This window comes from Nelumbo nucifera, chromosome 1 (genome assembly GCF_055504915.1).
Source record: "Nelumbo nucifera cultivar China Antique chromosome 1, China Antique-T2T, whole genome shotgun sequence".
In the NCBI taxonomy this organism is placed as follows: Eukaryota; Viridiplantae; Streptophyta; class Magnoliopsida; order Proteales; family Nelumbonaceae; genus Nelumbo; species Nelumbo nucifera.
Genome location: NC_142649.1, coordinates 175,886,692 through 175,904,713, shown reverse-complemented (window position 1 = coordinate 175,904,713; position 18,022 = coordinate 175,886,692). Strand labels below are relative to the sequence as shown.

At 46.5% G+C, this 18,022-nt stretch overlaps 1 protein-coding gene and 1 long non-coding RNA gene across 3 annotated transcripts; one reads left to right on the top strand and one right to left on the bottom strand.

Annotated features, from left to right (window-relative positions):
• Positions 1–13,516: 13,516 nt before the first annotated feature.
• LOC148804189 (uncharacterized) lies at positions 13,517–15,914 on the top strand. The gene is made up of 2 exons (XR_016080698.1): positions 13,517–15,711; positions 15,752–15,914. It is a non-coding gene; the product is annotated as an uncharacterized LOC148804189 (long non-coding RNA).
• LOC104587287 (NDR1/HIN1-like protein 13) lies at positions 15,801–17,590 on the bottom strand. 2 transcript variants are annotated; one of them, XM_088895365.1, is made up of 3 exons: positions 17,431–17,578; positions 16,974–17,197; positions 15,801–16,793 (listed from the first exon to the last, which is right to left on the bottom strand). In XM_088895365.1, exon 3 carries the CDS (start codon positions 16,764–16,766, stop codon positions 15,951–15,953), a length of 816 nt encoding a protein of 271 aa, XP_088751491.1. In that variant the 5' UTR covers positions 16,767–16,793; positions 16,974–17,197; positions 17,431–17,578; the 3' UTR covers positions 15,801–15,950. The 2 variants fall into 2 exon arrangements, with proteins under 2 accessions (XP_088751491.1, XP_010243135.1); XM_010244833.3 differs by lacking the exon at positions 16,974–17,197 and having other exon boundaries at positions 17,431–17,590.
• Between the last annotated feature and the right edge of the window lie 432 nt (positions 17,591–18,022).

The following is an 18,022-nucleotide window of genomic DNA, read 5'->3' as shown; positions in this document are numbered from 1 at the left end:
CCACACTTCTATCCGAACTCAAGACTTCACCTCGCACACCACTCCGGCACTTCGTCTCCAAGCTGCCAAACTGACTTAGGATTTGACGCTTGACAGCCGTACTTCAATGGCCACCTGCCACCGCCACCTCCAGTTACAGAGACGGCTCCGACAAAGAGAGCAGTGGCGGTTGTCAACCCCAGCAGAGGTGACGATACCCGAACTGGCAAAAGTGCAGAGGTAATGATACCCAACCTGACAGGAGCTTGGGAGTGAGTGCGCGAAGGGGTTATAAAAGGCCCTCTTCCCCCCAAGAATGGAGGTACGTGATAACTTTGCGCATCTGGTTTTTTATCTTGCCTTTGAGAAAATACTAACTTGAGCTTCGGAGCACTCTCACCGGGTTCCTCCCTGGAGACTACTTGCTTTCTTCCCCATTTGAGACACCTTTTGCTCCAATCAGAGGCAAGATCGTTGACATCTAGGACTGACCGGATTGCGCTACATCATTTGGCGCCGTCTGTGGGAAACGCTTCTAAAAGCCTCCCTCTAAAACTTTCATAGCACATTTTTTCCAAGAAACCCCAGCACCCATGGCTTCTTCCAACAATGTCGGACGTAGCACGGAGATGAACGCCACCGGGGAACAACTTCATGTTCCCGTGGTGGGCATCAGACAGTTCACCATCCCCCTTTTGGTGGATGAGATCCCCAGCCTGAATGCGCCACGAACAGTGATGCCCGTGAATCTTCCCACCGTGAACGTCCCCCTTCCTCCCTCTGTTGGAACCACCTTTGTTGAACCAACCATTGTTCCCCCGGCAACTAGCCAGAACCAATTTGATGACCTGGTGCATGGCATGTGGGCCATCCAAGCCCAGATGCAGCAGCTTCAACAACATCAAATCCACCAGCAACAGATGTTGCACCATGTCTCCCAGTACCACTACCAGCAGCAGTTCCCCCACCGTTAGGCGAGCCAAGCCCTCCCCTCAAGGCGGGCGCCCCCACCAGAAGGCTTCCCAAGCTCGGGCCTCCCAGGCTCGGAGCCCTTCTAGGAGCCAGGCCTCATCCCCTGGCAGGAGAGAGAGAGCGACTGCCCCCGCCTCGCCACGTGCTGGCAAATCAGGAACCCGATCTGTCAAGTCAGCATCACCTCGGCGCTCTCAGGACGGGTTCCTGCACACCGAAAACCGATTCAGCGCCTTAATCGCGGACTACCTCCAGCAGTCTAGGCCCATTGAGCTCGGGAACACCGAGGCAAGCAGTGCCAGCACCGGGCCTTCCAAGCAGTAGAGGCGCCGCTGGCGAAGTCGTCGAACTACAACCCGCGTCCTGCCCAAGCTCCGAGGTAAAGAAGAAGCGAGCTCGGACGAGGTAAAAGTTGCCCCTATCCTCTCAGTCCCTTCCCCCCTGTCATCAGAACTCCTTGCAGTTCCTATGCCCAGAGACTTCAAACTCCCCCCACTTGACAAGTATGATGGGTCCTTTGACCCCAGCGACCATGTCGATGCCTTCCAGTCCCAGATGCACCTGGCGAGGGCCAGTGAGTCCTGTATGTGCGTGGCCTTCACTACCACCTTCAGAGGAGTGGCTCGCACCTGGTACAGGAACCTGGCCCCCGGGTCAATAAGGAGATGGGCCCAGTTCGTGCAGGTCTTCACCGCACACTTCATCACCAGCAAATGGTGCCCTCGAACCGAGGAGAGCCTCCTCGGCGTGGTCCAGAAGAAAGGGGAGCCCATCCACAGTACCCGTCGACTCAGGCAGCTCGGCAAACATTCTATTCAAATCAGCGTTTGACCAGCTTCAGCTGCGGGGAAGTGACTTGAAGCCCGCGAACACTCCCTTGGTGGGCTTTAATGGGGAAGAAGTCAGGCCCCTTGGGAAAGTAACAGTACCCGTCGAGGTCAGCACGTGGCCCTGTGTGGTCAGACTCAACCACGACTTCCTAGTGGTCGCGACCCCCTCCCCGTACAACGCCATAATAAGGCGGCCAATCACCCATGTCTTACGAGCGGTGGTCTCCACCTACTATTTGGCGATGAAGTTCCCCACGGACTTCGGTGTGAGAGTAGCGCGGGGCGACCAACTCGAGTCCCGCAAATGCTATGTGGCCGCCTTGAAGGGAAAAACCAAGGTGGCCAGCAAACTCGAACTGGAGTGCCCTACGAAGCAAGGCGAAGAGCGAGCTGCGCCCACAGAAGAAACGGTCACGGTCCCGACTTCCATCCATGAACCTCTACAATCCAAACTGGTAAGTTTCTTACTTCAAAATTTAGATATTTTTTCTTGGTCCACAGCAGAAATGCTTAGCATAGACCCTGTGCTCATAACTCACAAGTTCAATACTGACCCTGTAGTCAGACCCATTAGACAGAAGAAACGCAACCTAGCCCCAGAACGCTGGAGGGTGGTCGATGAAGAGGTCGAGAAGCTCCTCGAAGCAGACTTCATAAGGGAAGTTCATTACCCGAGCTGGGTAGCCAACCCAGTTCTGGTAAAAAAGGCAAACGGCAAGTGGCACATGTGCATCGACTACACCGACCTGAACCGAGCTTGCCCGAAAGATTGCTTCCCCCTCCCCAGGATTGACCGCCTAGTGGACGCGACCTCGGGACACGAGTTGCTAAGCTTCCTAGACGCCTACTCGGGCTACAACCAAATCAGGATGGACCCGACCGACGAGGAAAAAACCACCTTCATAGCCGAGTTCGGCCTGTACTGCTACAAGGTCATGCCCTTCAGACTGAAAAATGCTGGGGCGACCTTCCAAAGACTCGTGAATAAGCTGTTTCAGCCCTTAATTAGCACGAAGATAGAATGTTATGTATACGACATGGTCGTCAAGACACAATTTTCGCATGAATTAATACAAGACTTGCATTCTGTCTTCCAAATTCTCCATCAATTTAGCATGAAACTAAACCCAAACAAGTGTGTCTTCGGTGTCACCTCGGGTAAATTCCTAGGGTACACCATCAACCGGCGTGGTATTGAGGCCAACCCGGACAAAATAAAGGCCATCCTAGATATGAGACCACCACGAAAAGTAAAAGAGGTTCAGAGGCTAAACGGCAGGATAACCGCTCTGAGTCGTTTCATGTCTAAATCAGTAGACCGCTGCCTTCCCTTCTTCAAGGCAATAAAAGGCAAAGGGTTCGAGTGGAACCTGAACTGCCAGCTCGCATTTGACGAGCTCAAGAGATACCTCGCTAGCATCCCAGTGTTGACCCGGCCCGAAGAGGGCGACGTTTTAGAACTGTACCTCTCGGCAAGCGACGAAGTGGTCAGTTCGGTAATGATAAAGGAAGCATATCGGGTCCAACGACCCATCTACTATGTTAGTAAAATATTGTAGGGAGCAGAAACAAGATATCCAGAGATAGAAAAGCTAGCCTATGCACTGGTCATCGCGGCCCGCAAACTCCGCCCGTATTTCCAAGCTCATACCATCATTGTCCTCACCGACAAACCCTTGAGGCAAGTATTACTTATACCCAATGTCTCTGGACGGTTGACGAAGTGGGCCATCGAACTCAGTGAATATGACCTCCAGTACAAGCCCCGAACTGCCATCAAAGCCCAAGCCTTGGCAGACTTTGTTGCAGAATGCACGTTCAGCTACGAGACCCCTGGCCCGGTCGAGCACGAAGCTCCCAGTTCGGGTGAGCTCGATGCTTCCAGGCAAGTCGAGTCCGAGCACCGTGAGGTCACACCCAGTTTGGTATCTCTCCTGGTTAGGCCAAGTGCGAACTGGGATGAGGAGCCCTGGATCCTTCACATAGATGGCTCCTCAAATCAGTAGGGCAGCGGAGCCGGTGTAGTTCTTCGCGGCCTGAGTGGCATAAAACTGGAGTACACACTATGCTTTGCGTTCGCGGCATCCAACAATGAGGCAGAATACGAAGCATTGATAGCTAGGCTAGCCCTAGCACAAGAAGTAAGAGCGAAGCACATAGTCGTCTGTAGTGATTCCCAGCTCGTGGTCAACCAGGTCACCGGCGAATATGAAGCTCGCGAGTCAACCATGATCGCCTACTTAGTAAAGGTAAAGGAGGCTCTCCTCAACTTCCAGTCACACTTCATCAGGCAGATCCCGAGGTCAGAGAACACTGAGGCCGATGCCCTGTCTCGGTTAGCTAGCACCAGTGACAACACCATGAGAACCGGGTATATAGAGGACTTACCTCGGCCTAGTATTCTCAGGGGGCAGAGGAGGTCGCTCCCGTCCTTGAAGCAGAGCCGAGCTGGATTGACCCACTCGCGAGCTTCCTGCTACACGGAACCCTCCCTGCAGATCGCAACGCAGCCAGAAGGGTGCAGTGCCAGGCAGCCAAGTATGTCATAATAGACGGGCGGTTGTACCGATGATCCTACACGCTCCCCTATCTGCGTTGCATGCGACCTACCGAGGCCGAGTTCGTACTACGCGACACCCATGAGGGTCTGTGCGGCGGACACTTAGGGGGCAGGGATCTCGCCCAGAAGGCACTTCAACAAGGGTACTACTGACCAACGATGAAGGTAAGGCCATCGAGCTCGTTAGAAAATGCGGCAAGTGCCAGAGGCACGCCAATATTCACCATCAGCCTGCCGCCGACCTCAAGTACCTCACTAGTCCGTGGCCCTTTGCACAATGGGGCACCGACATACTAGGACCATTCCAGCCAACAATAGGTGGGAGGAAGTTCCTAGTAGTGGTGGTGGATTACTTCACAAAGTGGGTAGAAGTCGAACCTCTCGCGACAATCACAGTTTGAAACGTCCAGAACTTCTTTTGGAAGAGCATAGTATGTCACTTCGGGTTACCTCAGGTACTGATATCCAACAATTGCAAGCAGTTCGAAGACATCAAATTTCAGGAATGGTGCCAAGATATGGGGATTCGGCAGAACTTCACATCGGTCGCGCACCCGCAGGAAAACGGTCAAGCAGAAGTTATGAACAGAACTATCCTCCGCGTGCTGAAAGCGCGACTAGACCGAGCTAAAGGGTTATGGGCGGACGAGCTACCAAGTGTTCTATGGGCTCACCGAACTACGAAAAAAACCGCCACGGGAGAGACCCCCTTTAACCTCACCTACGTCAGCGAAGCAGTAATACCGGCGGAGATCGAAGTACCCACACTACGACTAGAAGCATACAACGATCAGACAAACGGAGATGAGCTACGTACCAACCTCGATCTACTCGACGAGGTAAGAGACCTCGCGTACATCCGGACCGTAGCTTACCAGTAAAGAGTAACTCGGTACTACAATGCTAGAGTAAAAACGCTGAACTTCCGCATCGGCGACCTGGTTCTCCGTAAGATCATGGCACCCGAGCACGATGTTGGCAAACTTGGACCGAACTGGGAAGGGCCTTACCGAGTAAAGAGAGCGCTCGGGGGAGCATACGAGCTCGAAACCTTGGAGGGCAAACAAGTACCCCGGGCATGGAACGTCGTCAACTTAAGACGATACTACCTATAAATCACTAATCGAAGTGGACTAGGAGTCGCTACCAGAGCCTAAGGGCTAAAATGTCGAGCTAACAATAAGACTTTGTCACCTCTTCGTCATGGGCAAACAAAGGCAAAATGCTAACACCAAGCTGACAGGCAAAGTGCTAACAGCGAGCTGATAAGGACCTCGGCATCTCATCATCAGAGGCCAAGTGTTGATGCCAAAAGCGGCAGCACGAGTATGGTTCTCGACAGAACAATATAGTCAGTTCGGGCATATAGCCTTATTTTGTTAATCCGCCCTAGGTCCTAATCCTAGCAGTTCGACAATATAATCAGTTCGGCAAAGAAGGAGAAGACGACATAACACTTAACCAAAAGAACATTTCATTACAAAATACTCTGTTTACATTCCAAAAAACAAAAACAAACAACAACAGAAGCGAGCTCACAGGCCCGGAGGTACATCTTCCTCACCATAGGATGGCACTTCAACGATAACCAAGGGTCCTGCCTCGTCCTCAGAATCCGATTCACTGTCAGCTGCATTGGCCATCTCCTGAGTAATACGCGAAGTGGTTATGGCGCTGATATCGAGCTCGGGGTACGTGTTCCTGATCATCCACCGGCTTAGTTTAAAACCCCTCCTGTAAGAGTTCACCATCAGGTCGTCAAAGCGCGGCGAGGCGATATAGTCATCGACAGCCTTCTTCTTGGCATCCTCGATGCCCTGAGAAAAGATCTCAGTCCTCTCCCTAATATCCTCCAGAAAGTATTCGACCTGATGCTACAAGTCCAGCCTCAGGTCCGTCATGTGCTTCACCACCACTCCCATGGCCTCGGTGTCTCTCTGAGACATCGCCAGCCTGGCCTGTGCAGTGCGAGAAGCCGCTTCGGCAGCGCGGGAAGCCTCTTCGACAGCCGCGCCTGCCTCGAGCTCCTTTCCGCTTGGACCGTTAAAGCATGGATGGAGGAGTTCACCTGCCAAAAGGAAAAATAACGACAATGTTAAAAGAGTAATAACGAGAAGGGTAATGACAAGGAGCCCGACAAGAAGTCGTTGACTTACCACCATGGCATAAGAGGCAACACGCCCGGCTACGTGGTTCAAAGGAAGCTCGGCCCACGCCGCGACCTCCTCAGGGTAAACAACCTCCTTACTTTTTTGAAGAGCGTGGTTCGGCGACAGCACGCTCCTGAACTCGCCGTGGCCTCCCGAGCCTGAAGGCCCAGCCCGGGTATAAGTAGCCTCAGCATAATAAGCAGCCTCGGCGTAAGGGGCCCCTGTCGCTTCTTGTACCGGAGGGGCCATCTCGGGCTCCCTGGGCGGAGAGCTCGGTACCTCGAGCTCCGCATCTCGGGGCGGTTCGGCACAAACCCGTTTGGCAACAAGCTTCCTTCTCTTCATGACATGAAACAGGTTCCCACCGCGAGTCTTTTTTGCATCCATCACACCTGCAAAAACAACTTAGCATCAGGAAAACAAAAGAATGGAAAGCAAAAACAAAGGCAAGCCTCTGAGCGAGGAACCTACCCGAACTCGGGCCGGCTTGGATGAGCTTGGCCTCCGTCAGATAATGGTGGCATTTTAGCCCGAGCTAGGCCCAGTCCGGGAGGCCCTTCGCCGTCTCCCTATCTAGCGTAACACTAGGGTCAGGGGCAGTCAATCCCCACCCGGTTGGGAACGGCCACCCCGTTGCACTTCGTACCACGAAGTAGTCCCGTTTCCACGCCGGGACCTTGTTGGGAAGATCGTGTAAAAGCTTGAACCCCGGGCAAGGAGACAGGTAGTACGCCCGCCTACGCCCGGGAAGGGGACCCGCTTGCTTCTTAAGCATGAGAATAGAAGAGAACATCTCTAGGTCTAAAGGCAAAATGTGCTCGCAAAAGAGGGAGATAGTCCCAACAAAGTTACGGATAGAGTTCGGGTGGAGCTGACCAACGGTGATGCCAAAGTGGTTCATGACCTCGACGATAAGAGGGTAGAAAGGTAAGCGCAGCCCGGCGACGAGCTGCTCCCGGAATATCACGAGCTCGTCCAGACCGTTTTCCCAAGGGAAATCGCCCAAGGGTATAGAGTAAGTATACTCCCCGGGCAAGTTGAACTGGGTGATAAGGGAGTAAAGCCCCTTAGGCGTCATGGTTGAGGACCCGAACTTGTCTAACGTCCGACCTCGACGGGAGGAGGACGCCAAACTACCCGAGGCGACTCGGCCTACGGGTTCAAACTCTTCCTCGAGCTCTCCCTTGAGCCCTACCTCAGGCTCTGCCTCGGGCTCACTTAGGTTGTCGGGGGCCGCAGCTCGGTTCATGGAACCAACATCTGACCCCCTCGAGAAGTTGTCTGAGCTGTCCGAGCTAGATATAGGGAGGAAAAGAAAACCAGGAAGAAAGCACTGACTCACCCCGGAAAAAGCTAACGGAAGGTTGACGAAAGCTCAAGAAGTGAACGCAGGAGAATGGCGATGGAAAGCGACTAGGGGTCCCCCACTATTTATACCCACAGTGACCGAAAACCGACGGCTCTGATCGAGGCAAATCCAACGGCTCACGATCAAGCTGACCGCATGCCTCCTAAGACCAAGACGTGATTGGCCGCACATCTTTGGAAAGTGAAGCGGCGCCGACGCACGTCTCCCAGCATTGAAGGCAGCAATGGCACTTTTTTTTGAATTTGAAATAACGCCCACCGCCACGTCTCCCAGCATTAAAGGCAGAAGTGGCGCATTTTTTGAATTTGAAATAACGCCCGCCGTCACGTCTCCCAGCATTTAAAGGCGGATTGGCGCGTTTTCAGACTTTTTGGCACTCGAGGAATCCGAAAATCTCCTGACATACGCACACTTCACGCCATCAGTCAACCGGTTTGAAGTACGGGTCAAATCCACCCGTCACCTCGCGAACTCCCCGCACTAGAGCAAAAACCCTTAGCGCGAGGAGTGAGGGGCAATTGTGGGAGGTAGATTTGGCCCGACCTCTTGGCCACCCGACACGTGGAAGCAACGGAGGGTGACCTAGCAGGAACGAAAGCTCGACACGGCAGTGCTCAAGGTGCGAGCTCCGAGAAGAGGAGCCCCGAGCTCCCCCAAGAGGAACTCGGGACCCAAGCTCCCCAAAAGGAGCCCGAACTCTCCCTTTGTCCCCGAGCCTTGCGAGGAGCACAAAGGGCAACAACCCGAACTGGCCCACCCTAGGGCAGTTCGAGCCACACTTCTATCCGAACTCAAGACTTCACCTCGCACACCACTCTGGCACTTCATCTCCAGGCCGCCGAACTGAACAACCGTACCTGACACCAAAGGACACTGACTTAGGATCTGACGCTTGACAGCCGCACTTCAATGGCTACCTGCCACCGCCACCTCCAGTTACAGAGATGGCTCCGACAAAGAGAGCAGTGGCGGTTGTCTGCCCCAGTAGAGGTGACGACACCCGAACTAGCAGAAGTGCAGAGGTAATGATACCCGACCTGATATGAGCTTGGGAGTGAGTGCGCGAAATGGTTATAAAAGGCCCTCTTCCCCCCAAGAATGGAGGTACGTGATAACTTTGTGCCATCTGGTTTTTTATCTTGCCTTTGAGAAAATACTAACTTGAGCTTCGGAGCACTCTCACCGGGTTCCTCCCCGGAGACTACTCACTTTCTTCTCCATTTCAGGCACCTTTTGCTCCAGCCAGAGGCAAGATCGTTGACAACTAGGACCGACCGGATTGCGCTACATCAATAAGGATTATCCTAATTAGGATTGCATCTAACCTATCTTATTTCTGATAGAACTTCTTGTACTCTATATATATCATCAAAGAAAGGAGAATAGATATTCGACCATTATTATCAATTATCTCTCTCTCTCTCTCTCTCTTATTGCTCTCATATGGTATCAAAGCCATAGACAGTTCCTTTCTTTTCTTCTTTTCGAGCAGTTTCTTCTTCAAGTTTTCGTCATGTCTTCCAGCATGTCTACCAACTATATAGTCTAGCATTTTTAGGTTGAGAATGCCCTTCTGAGCCATGAGCTCTTCGGATATGTCGATGGGACAAACCCTTGTCCATCTCACTCGCTGATTGAACCCTATACACAATGGCTTAAATAGGATCATTATATTTTCAACTGGCTGTTGTCTTCTCTGACAGAAACAACATTAGCGCAGGTCGTGGGAAGCAAAACCAACAAGATGTTTAGGAAACACTTGAGAGTCTTTATTCTCCGCGAGGAATAGACAGTGCAGTTGGACTCAGAAACGAACTCGGAGCTCTACGCAAGAATGATCTCGCCATGTTAGACTATCTACAAAAACTAAAGGTACTTAGTGACAAACTAGTTGCAATTGGTGAGCCCCTGACAAATTTGTAGTTAATTCATCATGCCCTCAATGGTCTTGGTCTAGACTATGATGCCTTCTCTACAGCAATCATTACCCAGATAGATGAATTATCATTTGCTAGCTTGCAAGGTATGCTTCTCACTCATGAAAATCGTTTACTTCATTCAGTAACCGCCTCTACACAGGCTAACTCTCCTTTTGCGAATCTTGCCTCTAAGGGCAAGGATTCCAAGAAATATAACAAATTTGATTCCTCCCAAATGGGTAATGGTTCTACTAAGCCCTCCAAATATAGCAATAATCCCTATCAAATTTGTGGAGGACGAAATCATTCTGCCAGATACTATCGGAAACTCATTGCACACATTGAGAGTTTAAAGAACCCTAAACGACCATAACCCGTGGTGTTTACGGCTACATCAAGACGTGACAAGCAGAATACAGATGTTTGGTTCCCAGATTCTGGGGCGACACATCACCTCACTTTAGATCTAAATAAACTGCAAATACATTCTGATTATGATGGATCTGATCGTGCATCTATGGGTGACGGTTCAAGTTTTCCGATTGCTCATTTTGGCTCTTTTACTGTTTTTGCTTTTATCTTCCTGATCACTGATTATGAATAATATTCTACACGTTCCCTGGATCAACTTCAATTTGTTATCTGTGGCTCGGTTTTTCATTAATAATGATGTCTATTTTGAATTTCACCCTCATGAATTTTTTGTGAAGGATCGACGCATCGGGATGATACTTCTTCAAGGGCCGAATAGGGATGGTTTGTATCAGTTTCGTCTCCCACTCAAGATATCAGCTTTGTCCCCTTCTGCATTTGTAGGTATGCATGCCAGCCCTGCAATTTGGCACCATCGATTGGGTCACCCTGCTCTTAGAGTGACTCAACAACTTATTTCTTCTCAGCACTTACCAATAATAGTACCTAGTAGTGATTTAACTTTTTGTTCAACTTGCTCTTTGGCCAAAAGTCATGTACTTCCCTTTTTCAGAAATCATGCCATTAGTAATTCTCCCTTAGAATTAATTCATTGTGATTTATGGGGACCCTCTCCAGTGACATCTGCTTCTGGCTATCATTACTATATTATGTTTGTTGAAGATTTTAGTCGTTATAGTTGGATTTTTCCTCTTACTTACAAATCTGAGGCATTTAATGTGTTCTTAAAATTCAAAGCCAATGTTGAATTGTTGTTTGACACTAAAAATTAAATATTTTCAAAGTGATGGTGGCTCTGAATTTAATACCTTTGAAAACTATTTTCATCATGTGGGCATCTCTCGTCGTACATCATGTCCGCACACATAGGCACAGAATGGGTGAGTTGAATGCAAACTTCGCCATATTGTTGAAACTGTTCTTGCTCTTATGACTCATGCCAGGATTCCTCAAAAATATTGGTTTGAGTCCTTCTCCACTATAGTCTATCTTATTAATCGGCTTCCTACTTCAGTTCTTAGATCGTGTTCTCCCTTTGAGAAATTATTTGGTCGTCCTCCGGACTACCTCAAACTCCATGCCTTTGGATTTGAGTGCTTTCCACATGTTCAGCCGTATAATAAGCACAAGTTATAGCCTCGCTCTCTTTCATGTGTATTTCTTGGCTATTCTAATTCTCACAAAGGATATGTTTGCCTGCATTAATCTACAGGATGGATTTTTATCTCTCGGGATGTCATTTTTAATGACGATTCCTATCCCTTCCTTACTATGACTGCTGCTACATCTTCTCCATCATCGATTTCACCGCCTCTAGTTGGGGATCCTCCCCTTGTTGCTGCTTCTGACACTACATTGCCAGGTGAGGTTTCATCTTCTTCATCTACACCTCAGGATGTTGTGCTCCCTTCAACTGCAGTATCTACTAATTCTGCCCCGCCGCCTACCTCTTCCTTGCATCCCATGATCACTCGGGCTAGACATGGTATATTCAAGCCTAATCCGAGGTATGCCCTTCTTGCTAGTCCTCTTCCGGAATCCGAACCTACTTGTTATTCCCAAGCTCACAAGGATCCTCGCTGAGTCATTGCTATGACTGATGAATATAGGGCTTTAATTCAAAATAACACTTGGACTCTTGTCCCGGCACTCCCTAATAGAAATATTATTGGCAACAAATGGGTTTTTAAAATCAAACGTAAGCCTGATGGTGTGGTTGAATGCTTCAAAGCCTGTCTTGTTGCCAAGGGCTACTCTCAGGAAGCTGGTCTTGATTATGATGAGACATTCAACCATTTGGTTAAATCGGCTATGATTCGCATAATATTATCTCTTGCAGTTTCTTTTAACTAAGATCTTCGCCGCCACATTTCAGAGGAGATATATATGAAGCAACCTGTTGGATTTGTTGATCCCAGATTCCCAACACATATTTACCGCTTCAATCGCTCTCTCTATGGTTTGAAACAGGCACCTCGTGCATGGTTTACACGGCTGCGTGATTTTCTTCTTTCTCTAGGGTTTCTCGAATCTCGAGCAGATGCCTCTCTATTTATTTCTCATTCTAGATCTGATATTATTTTAGTTCTTATTTATGTTGATGACATCATCATTACAGGATCTAGAATAATATCAGAAGATGCCTCTCTATTTAGTTGTTATTTTAGTTCTGCATCGAGCATAGCTTCACGATGCCAAACCCCTCTCTACTCCCATGTTTGCCTCTACTCGGCTCACCAAATCGGAAGGGGAACCTCTCGCTAATCCAACCTTTTTTCGCAATATTGTTGGTGCTCTCAAGTACATAACTATTACACGTCCAGAAATAGCCTTTGCTATGAATAAGATTTGTCAGTTCAAGCAAACCCCTACTACTGTTCATTGGGCAGCTGCAAAGAGGATTCTTCGATACCTCAAAGGGACGATCATGTATGGTTTGCTTCTTCGACCATGCCGTACGTTCTCTCTTGTTGCTTACTCTAGTGCTGATTGGGGTAGTTGTCTTATGTATCGTCGTTCTCAGAGTGGTTATTGTGTGTTTCTTGGTTCTAATTTAATTTCTTGGAGCTCCAAAAAGCAACCCATGATGGCTCGTTCCAGTACTAAGTCAGAATATCGCAGCTTAGCTTCCGCGACTGCTGAGGTTTTGTGGCTTCATATGCTCCTCCAAGAATTGGGTATCTCTCTCTCTGTCGCTCCTTTGATATGGTGTGACAACATGGGCGTTAAATTTCTTGCTAATAATCCTGCAGTTCATTCTTGTTCTAAACGCATCGAGTTGGATATTCACTTCATACGGAAAAATGTTGCAGCGAAGCTTCCTGATGTTCGGTACATACCCTCGGCTGATCAATTCGCAAACATCCTTATCAAGCCTCTCAGTCTTCAGCAATTCGAGGTCCTTCGTCACAAGCTCACCGTTTCTCCCCTAGCTGCACTTGAGGGGGGGTGTAACTGACAACATACTAATGTGCATGGCACATGCACCCAAGACTCCTACTTCATCTTGTAAACTCCTCTTCCCTCTAATCATGTAAATACCTTTCACATTGTAATTCTCCTTATTGTAGATAACCCCTATCCTATACTTCTCCTTCTTGTAGATAACCCCTATCCTATATACTTGTGGATTATCTTTGTAAAGGATAAACCTATCCTAGTAAGATAAGGATTATCCTAATTAGGATTGCATCTAACCTATCCTATTTCAGATAGAACTTCTTGTACTCTATATATATCACCAAAGAAAGGAGAATAGATATTCGACCATTATTATCAATTATCTCTCTCTCTTATTGCCCTCATAGTACTTTTTTCTCAGTTTGGAAAAAGTACAAATACAAATATATACAGTGCAAATGCATACAAAATAATACAAAAATACATGGATTTGCAGTCTACGTATTTGTATTTGTACTCCTTCCAAACTGAGCCTTTATATCTTATTATCAATGTAAACATTGCATTAGAAAATATATTTTTTATCATTTGTCAATGCATAAATGTAATATTGCCAAATACATACAAAAGTGAACTAGAGTAAAAATTGGTTTTGGGCATCTTTTGTTGCTTGAAGAAAAGTCTCGTGTCGAGAGAAAACCTCTCACAGTCAACCTAAAAGTTGAAAAGAAAATAGTTTCTATCAATTAAAAGACGAGCAACGGAGCAAGATCTTATGTTTCTCACTTTCTCTATATTCAGCAGAACAAAATGAAAGAGAAATTATTACTTGAAATTGAAAACGGGAAGGAAAATCGTAAATTAAAACTACTCAGAAAAGTCTATCCGCCACAGACAACTTTTCATCAGAAAATAAACTTGGTCTGGGCGGATTTGAACCTATTTACCAGGTAAGCTCCTCTAGTCCTCTGAACTCAGTCGCCAGCCTCCTGCACTTCCATTCGGCCCGTAGTGTCTCACAACATTCATACATGTCGGAATTATTTTGAAATAGTAGAGAATTCTTCTTATTGATCCTAATCTACAAAACCCTATTTTAGATAGAATTCTGGACCGAGTTATAGAAAACTCCAAACCCACTACAACCCTGATTCCAGCAAAAAGTCGATTGAGCATCAATGAAATCTGGACAATAAGAGAAATAGAAAAGAGTATTTCTGGAATATTGTAAAGTTTTAAACATTAACAAAGGTAAAATGGTAATTTGATAATATCTGTTACTCTATTTAACGCTAAGTTACTAACATGAGTTCACTAAATATTTTGAAAAGTTATGATAAATTTAAGATAAATGCTGAAAAGTTATGATAATTTATAGAGAATTTCCCTTTTAATATTTTGGTAATATGCCGAAATTCTAGATAGCGCTGTTCAAATCGCACAGCACCGTAATAATAATCCCCTCCTCCTCAAGGCTGATGATTGCAAGAACCAATCCACGCCTCTGCTCAAACAAACCAGCCAATAATACTGAACCACCTAAGTTGGCTTGTGTTGTATTTGTTTGATAACCATATGCTTATTTGATTGAAATCAGAAACCGGTTACTGATTAATAAATCGTTGATTTGATTAATAAATTATTAATTTGGACAATGAAATCGTCTTAATCATTCAACAGTTTTGGCTGTTTTTGTTGATAATTTCTTCTTTAACCAGATGTACCATTTTTCTAGGATTTCCGTCTTCGCGTCTTCTTCTATTTGTTCAATCAGGAAAATGACATTCAAAAAATCCCAAATGGCTACAATTCTTCTATCCTTAAATCGCAAGGCACATTCAACCGCTTCAGATATTAAACAATCCACATTTGTTACAGTGCTGAAACAACTAAATCAAAGCATTTCATGGCCCCACCGTAAATTAGTTCGAGTGACTTCTTGGTAGAATCCTGTGCTATGACAAGTTACAGTTCAAATAGGACAAAAAACAGCAGAAGACTCAAACACGACACAATCAGCACCAGCTGATTGTAGAAGATTTGGCAGCACCATCGAAAATTCAACTGTAATGCCATACATCACAAAACGCTCAAATTTCCTTAATTGTTTGGGTTTAGTAGTGAAAGGGCCCGTGCAGAATACAAGTAGGTAAAGGATAATTCATCTCTAAACCCACTAGGCCACTACACATTTTCTAAATCCATAGGTTTTCTTTGATTGATTCCTTACGTGCTTCATTATGCCAGAATTAAAGATCCATTTGGTTCGTAATCGAAATCAAAATCAGAATAGAAATGTTCCATTCTTATAGTCTGTTTTAGTTTAACAAGAATCGGAATGGAAATTAAAATCAATAAAAATGGAATTCCATTCCCAAGAAAAAAAGCAAAGAATGGCTATTCCCTCAAATGAAAAAATGTCATTCCAATAGGAATGAAAATAAGATTTCAATTCTGCCCAACCAAACAGTTGAAATGGAAATAACCCATTCTGATTCCAGACCCCTATTCATATAAACAAACGGACCTAAGAATGGTTCAAGAATTATGGTTAATCATCGTCACCATTTGGTCTATGATATCATCACCTTAATACTAGGTCCTCATTTTAAAAATTCAGAAATAAAAAAAAATACTAGGTCCTCATTAATATACTGTTGAATAAATCCTGGTTGAAGGGGTCCGAAATTTTATATAATATATAATTAGTCAAATACGCATATATTATTTCGATAATCTATGTATCCCCAGTATAACACAAAACAAATTAAACAAAAAGAATTAAAAAAAAAAAAAAAACAATATCTCCAACCCACGGCTATAAGCAGTTCCACCTTATTAGTCCTTCCAGGGCTTTAGTCTAGCATCACAACTCTTCGAAAGAACGGCCGCATCCACTGATAGTTTATTCACCGTTATATCGCAATGAACCTTAACGGTAATCGTCCAAGTCTTAACGGAGCCAACCTTAACCCTAACGGGAACCTTCAGATACAGCCCTAACGGAATTTTGCCCAACTTCTGTTCCTGCGTCAGCGTCGCGTGCACTTGACTCGACAGTCTCAAGTCCGACCCCTTTAACTCCGTTGCAAAGACCGTTACATTTTTACTGGGCTGAAAGAAAGCAGGCAAGGCGCCGTTACATAATTTGACGTCCGTATACGACACGGCGACATAGCTTCCTGTCTCGTAATAGATGCCTATCTTCTTGTTTGGGTTTTCGGCTCTCACGGTAACGTTGAACACCGGCGAGATCGTCGGATCCGTTAAAGTCAGGTTGAAGCCCTTGATGGAGACGTCCTCGACGGAGTAACTTGGGATTTTCGGCCGGACGACGAGGTAGAAAACGCCGGCGGCAATGGCAATAAGAAAGATAAGGAGAGCTAAAAGGCCGAGTGACCAGCAGAAGCAGCAGCAGCAGCGGTTCCGGCGGTTTTTGCGCTGGCTGTAGAGTTTGTACTTGCGGTCATTTTCCGGTGGTGGGACCCGGTAGATTTGATCCTTGGGGATTTGGACGACGTAGGTCCCGGGCGGAGGAACTGGTTTCTCTGGAACTGATAGGGGCAGTTTCGGAGGAGATTCGGGCTTTTCCGGTGCTTGTTGGGCAGTTCTATCCATGGGTGGGGAGTCTCTGGGGTGGACTCGATCGGCCATCGGCAGAAACGGAGCTCAACGGAGGACCTGTCGAGGAAATGAAGAGTAGATTAGATATCATATTAAAATCGTAAAATCGAAGTGAGAAAGAACTATTCCTGTTAAACTTGAGCAGCTTTTTAAAAGAAAAAAAAAATCTTCAATTAAAACGTGAGCGGCGCAGAAAATCAAAAGCGTGATTGGATAAGAACTAACAACATGACCAACCTGTGTATGGTAGATTAATTAATTTTCATGGATTTCACTAATATGCATTGGAGTCTGGAGAGGAGCAGGGCATCGGAGAAGAAAATTATGAACTATACATCTTAAACCCCAGCGCAAGTTAGGTTTCAACAGTTTCTCTTCTCTCTAGCATGAAACAGAGCGAAGCAGGGCATCCAAGATAGTGAGGTCTTAAGTTCACAAACTCTGTTTCAAATCCCAAAACCCTATTTGAAAAGCCACACAAAGATGAATAGAGGGGAAGAGGAAAGAATGAGAGATTTCTAAAATTTTCTGAAAGAGACAGATTTCGATCTACATGATAGAAATAGGACATGCAGATTGCGGATTGCTAATTTATGCAACCCAAAGACATGCTGAACGCTCATACATTGAAGCTCATCAAGAAAAATAAAATACCCATCAAGCCAAAAGACTTCAGAAAGAAGAAGTAACATACCTCAAATGATTCGAGTTCACTTCAGATGATTGATGAACGCTCCTACTTTGTTTCTCGGACTCCACAGAACAGAACAATCAACACTAGAAGAATCCTCTTATCTTTACTCTGTTTTCTTGGTAGGTGAGACTCACCTCTGGAACGAGTCGCAGAAGACGAAGCGTGTATATATTGAAAATTTCCACACTTCTGAAAGGAGGGAATACTCCTTTTGACAGCAGATAAAAAAGCCACGTTACCGCGCTTAAGATTTTCTGAAACTTTTACTGATACCATGATGACGCGGCTTTGTTATCCGCCATTGGATGAAGAATGCATTATTGGAAAGATGGATTGAAACGGTAAAATGGTGCACAGAGACAGACCATACATGGCTGTCCAGCCCAGAGAGCAAGCACGCGGCGAAATGGTCAGAGAAGCTTCTCTCTATATTCTCCAGACGCGCAAGGCTCACGCGTAGGTAATGTCCGTTTTGTTGACTTTTGTTATTTTTCGGGGGGAAAGAAATGTTTTGATAATAAAATAAAGGGAAAATACCACTTTTATGAATTATGATACCGTTGGATGATTGATTATACCAAAAACAATAAGT